This window comes from Gavialis gangeticus, unplaced genomic scaffold, assembly GCF_001723915.1.
Source record: "Gavialis gangeticus isolate Ggan-Ray unplaced genomic scaffold, GavGan_comp1, whole genome shotgun sequence".
NCBI classification, from domain to species: Eukaryota; Metazoa; Chordata; order Crocodylia; family Gavialidae; genus Gavialis; species Gavialis gangeticus.
In genome coordinates this window covers 68,122,896-68,129,771 of record NW_017729033.1, presented here as the reverse complement: position 1 = coordinate 68,129,771, position 6,876 = coordinate 68,122,896, and the positions used below count along the sequence as shown (strand labels likewise).

Genomic DNA, 6,876 nt, shown 5'->3' with positions numbered 1-6,876 from the left:
CTTTTTAACTCCCGACTCACCGAGCTGTGTCTTCATTCGCACCTGTTACTCCATCCGTCTGGGGCTCTCCTCTCAGCCCTTTCCCTGGCACCCGGTAATTCAAGCTCAGGAGGTGGAGGTTTTCAGGCACCTCCTACTCGCCTTTTACCCGAGGCGCACTGTGTGGGATTTGTTGGTAGTCCCCCCACACTAGCCAACCTTGGTAGGGTGCCTTTAGGCCTATTTTCTTTTTTACTTTCTCCATGTTTGGGTAGATGGTACTGGTCATGGTGTTCCTTCCTGACGGAGGCAGCGGGTGCCTCACTACAGTCGTTGGGGATCCGCCTCCCTGTCACCCCGTTATTTTTCTTCCTTACCCAGTAGCCTCCCGGCCCCCCGGCCTCACTTCTTCCTTGTATTGTCTCGAGAGGAAGTCGGTGTTTATGTTTTGGGTTCCAGGATGGTGTTTTACATTGAAACAATACAGCTGCAGACTAAGGGCCCATCTCATCAGCCTTGTGTTATCCGTCTTCATGCTCTGCAGGCAGCGCAGGGGCGTGTGGTCGGTGACCAAGGTGAACCACCACCCTAACAAGTAATATTGCAGTGTCTCAATAGCCCACTTTATCGCCAGACACTCTTTCTCCACTGTGGCATAACTTTGTTCCGGTGGGTGTAATTTCCTACTTATGTAGGCTATAGGGTGCTCTTCTTCTCCTTCTTGCTGTACCAACACAGCTCCGATAGCCACATCCAATGCATCAGTGTGCACCAAGAAGGGTTTATTGAAATCTGGAGTATACAAAAGTGGTTGTAGGCACAGTGCCTCCTTCACGGCTCGAAATGCCTCTTCTGCTTCTGATGTCCGTTTCACTTTGGTTGGAGCTCCTGCTTTTATACTACTACATCTGCGAAGTGGGGTATAAACTTCCTATAATAACCAGCCAGTCCCAGGAAAGCCCTCACTTGCTTTTTAGTACAGGGTGCTCAATATTTCCACACCGCCTCCATCTTGCTCAGCAAAGGTCTCACTTTTCTGCTTCCTACTAGGAACCCCAGATATAGCGTTTCTTTTTCCCCACCGTACATTTCTTTGGGTTGGCTGTCAGCCTGGCCCTTCTTAAATCTTGCAGTACCGCCCTCAGTGCGGTGAGGTGCTCAGCCCAACCCTCTGTGTATATCACGATGTCGTCAATGTATGCCACGGCCTAACCCCCATGGGGAGCCAAAACTTTGTCCATTAATCGCTGGAATCTGGCCGCAGCTCTGTGCAATCCAAATGGCGTCCATCAGAATTGAAAAAGACCCCATGGAGTGGCAAACTCTTTTTTCCTGGTCTTTGAGTGCCACGGGGACCTGCCAGTATCCTTTGGTCAAGTCGAACGTGGAGATGTAGTTAGCTTGCTCGATGCTCTCCACCAGTTCGTCTACTTGGGGCATCGGATAGGTATCAAACTTAGCCATTGCATTTACTTTTCAGTAGTCAACACAGAGGTGGATTTTTCCATCAGGCTTAGGTACCGCCACGATGGGACTCCGCCAATCGCTGCGAGATTCACAGATAATACCCTTCTCCAGCATCATTGTAATCTCCGCTCTTATTGGGTCTTGGAGGCGCTAAGGAATCTGTCTCCAATGCTCGCGTACTGCCAGGCCCGGAGGGGTTTTTATCCGGTGTACCATGCCTTGGGCTTCCTCAGGGGTTCCCTGGAACATGTCTTCATACTCCTTGACCAACTTGGCAGCCTGTCTTCTCTGGTCTTCTGACAGTCACATGGCCGGTTCTATGTCCCCCGGCCCACTTTCCTCCGTTAACGTCAGTCCCAATTCCAACTCTTCAGGGTGAAGGGCTAAATACATACACTCGTGGTGTTCCCACCTCATCAACATATTGACATGGTATACTTGCCTCTTTTTCTTCTTATTGGTCTGGTATACTTCGTAATCCATGGGCCCCACTTGGCGTACTACCTTGTAGGGTCCCTGCCACCGGGCAAGTAACTTGCTCTCGCTGTCTGGCAGCAGAACCAACATCAAATCTCCTTTCCTGGGCACCTCTGTTGTAATGCTGCGCTTGTCGTTGCTGGGCTTCTTGGAGATTTCCCATGACCACGTTCTGGGCTGCTTCAAGGCATTCCTGCAGTTGTATCACATATTGGAGGACGTTCTGGTCTCTTTGCCGCTGTTCCTCCCAACCCTCCTTAACTAGGTCCAGAATCCCCCTTGGTTGCTGGCCGTATAACAACTCAAACGGTGAGAACCGAATCGAGGCCTGAGGTGCTTCTCTTACCGCAAATAACAGAGGGGGTATCATTTTGTCCCAATTCTGCGGGCTCTCAACCACAAACTTTTTCAGCATTTGCTTCAGTGTCTGATTGAAACGTTCCACGATCCCATCCATTTGTGGATGATATATGGCTGTCTTCAGATGTTTGATCCCCAAGGCTTTACTCACTCCTTCGAACACGCGGGATGTAAAGTTCGTCTCTTGATTGGTCAGTATTTCCTTCGGAAGCCCTACTCGGGAGCAGATCTTCAATAGCTCATTTGCCACCTTCGGCGCAGACACTGTCCGCATTGGTACTGCTTCCGGGTACCTAGTCGCATAGTCTAGTAGCACTAATATATATTGGTTGCCTGTGCTACTCCGGGGAAGTGGCCCCACGATGTCCACTGCTACCCTCTCAAAGGGGACCTCTACCAGAGGCATTGGAATCAAAGGAGCCTTTGGGGGCGGCCTGGGGTTCACTTTTTGGCAGTTAGGACATGAAGCACAATATCGTGCGACTTCCCGCACCAGTCCTGGCCAAAAAAACCTTGCCCAGATGCGTGCCTCTGTTTTGTCCTGGCCCAAATGCCCGCCCATGGGGAGTTCATGAGCCACTTTCAATAAGGCCCGTTGGTATCGCCGTGGAACCAACAGCTGAGCAACCTCCCTTCCTTCTGGTTTCCCTCGCTCAATCCAGTATAAGAGGCCGTCTCTTACCTCGAACCTTGGAGTTGTTTTCATTAGTTCTGGTTGCAATACCTCATCTTTCCGGGCGAGGTGTTCCTGCAGCGCCCACTGAAAATCTGACTCTCGACTCTGTTCTAGTTGAAAGTGCTCATCTTCCCACAAATGGGCGACATCTACTCTTTGTTCTGCTCTCTCCTTGTGAGGAGACTGCTCAGTTTCACCCACGAAACCCTCCGTGGTCTCTTTGCACCTCACATTAGCTACTACTTCTAGCAACTCGGGCCAGTCGCAGCCCAGTACTACTGGGTAGGTTAAATGGTCTGAGACCCCCACTAACATTGGGCGGGTCTTGTTGCCTAGTTCCAGAGTGACCCTCTCCCTGTTGAAAATGAGGGCATCCCTGCACCAGCACTGCATCCTCATGCGGTCCCCTCTTCCCCTCTCCCTTGTTGGTAATACGTCGCTCCGCACCACCGTCTGCTTGGAGCCTGAGTCCAGTATAGCTGTGACTCTTTTCCCCTCTACTACTACTTCTGTCAACAAGGGGGGGGGGCTCATCCCCCACCTTGGGGGCGACTCGCGCTCCGTAGCCGCACAGTCCTACCTGCACCGTTGACTAGGATTGCGTGCTTTCGATCACGGTGGATAACAGGGCCTGTTGCCTTATGGCTTGGTCCAGTAGGTCTTGCACCTTTTGATGTAATTGCTCCACTGCTTGCTCCTTCCTCTGCACGGGCCCAAGGGCTCTCTTCTTTACATGGGCGAACCAGCGTCTTATGGTGCATGCTGCTGTATACAGCTTTCCCGGCCAATGCACCATTGTAACAGGGATAACTCGCTGGAGCCTTCCAGTCGGTGGCTCCGCCTTCCTGTCTTGGGCTACCCGCCTGCTTACTTGCCTGCCATGCCTTGATCTTAATTGATTGAGTGATGTAATTAGCGGGAGGCTGCCCACTTTATATGCCCGATGTCAGGAGGCGCTATCTGCGGCTCCTTTTTTCCTCCCCTACACTGCAAACTGAGTCTCGCAGATGGTACTTGACATGGTTTGCCCTATGCCTTGGCCCTCTTCTTTACTTCTGGGCCCCCCCCACTGCCCCCTCTCCCTCCAGGGCTCCTCACTGCCCCCTCTCCCTCCGGGGCTCCTCACTGCCCCCTCTCCCTCCAGGGCTCCTCACTGCCCCCTCTCCCTCCGGGGCTCCTCGCTGCCCCCTAGCTCTGGGCTCCGCGCTGCCCCCTGGCTCTGGGGCTGGGGCCAGTGTGCCCCAAACAATGCTGCACCCTCTCTGGCACCAGGAAACCCCACGCTACCGTGGCGTTCCTATGAGGCCTCCTCCACCCCTAATAGCCTCACCCGGTCCTCCAGTAAAATAGTAAACACAAAACACAAAGCCCCTGGGCTATAACGTAAACTAAACCGTTCAGTCAAAAACCATGTTCTGTCCCTACTGGGAAAATACTCCAACTCAGCCGCAACCAGGGGATGCTCCTGCAGTCTATCTTCCCCTTTCTCTCCGCACTGGCTGAGCTCCCCCCTCCTTGGCCGCCGGAGGGGAACTGCCCTGTGGCTTTATGCTTGGGCTTAAGAAGGGGCCAAGCCCTGCCCCTTCCTGTCAGCTGATCCCCTTGGTTCCCGTAGCAACCAGCATCTGTGCTGCCCTGGTGACTGGCAGTTGACCCTCCCCCTTCTCACCACTATGGGTCTCTCCTGAGCCATTTCTGCTTTTAGGCACAGGGCACCCAAGTGCTCTGTGACAACCCCATGCACAAATCTGGGGGGCATGTGCCCCCCATGCCTCCCTGGGGATGTGCACAGTGGTGGGGAACCACACCCCCCCTGCACTCCAGCCCACAACCTGCCCTTACCCCAGGGCCCCATTCACCCCAGCCCCTCCACTTGCTCCTGCCCCACTCCCTCCCTTACCCTCCCTTCCCTCTCCCCATGCCCCTTTGTCTCCACAGACTTACCTGCTGGGCACTGTTATACATGCTGCTGGGCTGCATTCCTGGCTGTATGCAGGCTGTGGCTGCTCGTGTGCCTGAGTCTGTGTGTGCCCCCTTCATCCCCCCTGCCCTGCTTTCCTGCTGCAGCAGCTCAGAGTCTGCACCCAGGCTGCCCTGTGGTCCTCTGTATTGACACTGCTGCCCCCCGGGTGGCTTGGAGGTGATGGTGACAGTGGCAGAGCAGAGCCTGGGCATGGACTTCAAAACTACATGCATGACTAACATGTTAAAAAATTAGCGCAAGAACCAATTAACCATTTTTAAAATTTTATTGGCACTTTTTTTTTTCAATGAGCTGTAGATGTTGTTACTTCACTAATCACCTCCTTTTCTGGATCATTGATAAATATAATGATAGATATTTTCTGTTTATTTTACAATTCCTACTAGGCCATTATTTTATTATTTAAAATTTTTTCTTTCTGTGATTTGCATATTAAATGTTTAAAGGATGGAGGCCAAATGGCAATAGTTCTATACATATATACATTTAACATAAAATAGGGATACATATTTATATTTATATTCGTCTGTATACCTATTGTGAGAGAAAAAAAGACTGGTGCACCTTCTTTAAACTGTTTATTTAATAGGTAATTTCTACACCCAAGTTCAAAGACTACTTAACTTCATGGCCTTGTTCCTCATATGTATCATATTTTAGCTATTCGGCATGGACAAGACTGAACTTAGTTAGAAACTCCTTGAACTTGGATTTAAATGGAGTTTCGAAGCCTGGGTAAATAGACCCTTCAATAAATAATTAAAACTATAGATAACTTGCCTTTTATCCTGTACTGCCATGTTGAATATGACCTTATTATAAATGTTTGTTTATTTTTAATTTAAAAAAGGAAAAAAGTAGAAATTTATTCATACCCTGATAAAAAAATAATTCTTGGTGTCTTCGTTCTTTCCTTCTTTCCTCTAGTCAAGGACTCCTGCCCTGCAGATCATTTTGTGAGGCAGCAAAAGAAGGTTGTGAACCAGTCTTGGGGATGGTGAATGCTTCTTGGCCAGAATTCCTCAAATGCTCCCAGTTCCAAAACAAAACTGAAAATGACAACACTACGAGGGTCTGCTTCTCACCGCAGCAAGAGAAAGGAAAGCAATGTATGTGTCCCTATTTAACCACCAGACTGTTTTAGATTTTGTGTAATATTTTTTATTCTGTAGGCTAAATTTATCCAAGATATCCATGGAGTGAACTTACACATATTGGGTGGACTGGACTAAGACCTACTACTAATGCTGGTTGATACTTTCCATTATCAGAAATTTTATTTATAAGAAAAATGATTACTAACTTTTTAAATTTTTGGACTGAAGCTTTCCATGCCAGATGCCACCTAAGCCTGAATATATATGAGGCAAAGATACTTGCCTCATTTAAAAAGAAGCTGTTTGATCTTTACTTTGAAAAGATCTAGTGGCCCCAGGCTTTTGAGCAGGAACTTGAGATTGAGCAAGGCAATGTGAAAATGTACCTAAATTTGGCTAGATAATAAACCTTTGAAAAATCGCAAGTCATGTGCTCAGTAGAGACGTCTTAAAGTTGAACAGATAAAATTGCTTAACTTCTGTGTGCACTGATCATGTTCCATCTCTTCATAGCTCCTAGATGTGATGGGAGTAAACATGCTTTGCCAGATCTCAGAATTAAGAATAAGGACCCTGCCTCTCCTCTGTTCTTGACCTACTACTTGGCAGGTGTTTCATAGATTCATAGATTCATAGATTAAGGGTCGGTAGGGACCTAGTAGATCTTCTAGCCCGACCCCCCGCCAGGGCGGGAGAACAACAAAAAACCCCAAAAAGAGAAATGGGACTCAAACGAGTCCAGCCAGGTAGGCATCCAGCCTCTTCTTAAAGACCCCCAGGGTAGGGGCCAGCACCACTTCCCTTGGAAGTTGGTTCCAGCTCCTAGCCGCCCTAAC

At 49.5% G+C, this 6,876-nt stretch overlaps 1 protein-coding gene across 3 annotated transcripts in view; it reads left to right on the top strand.

Annotated features, from left to right (window-relative positions):
• The window catches only part of CORIN (corin, serine peptidase), a 313,652-nt gene that overhangs the window by 122,211 nt on the left and 184,565 nt on the right, over positions 1 to 6,876 (top strand). For all 3 annotated transcript variants that reach the window (XM_019526369.1, XM_019526368.1, XM_019526370.1), the window contains one exon: positions 5,871 to 6,052. In XM_019526369.1, the coding sequence (XP_019381914.1) occupies positions 5,871 to 6,052 (182 nt within the window). The remainder of the gene's footprint in view (positions 1 to 5,870; positions 6,053 to 6,876) is intronic.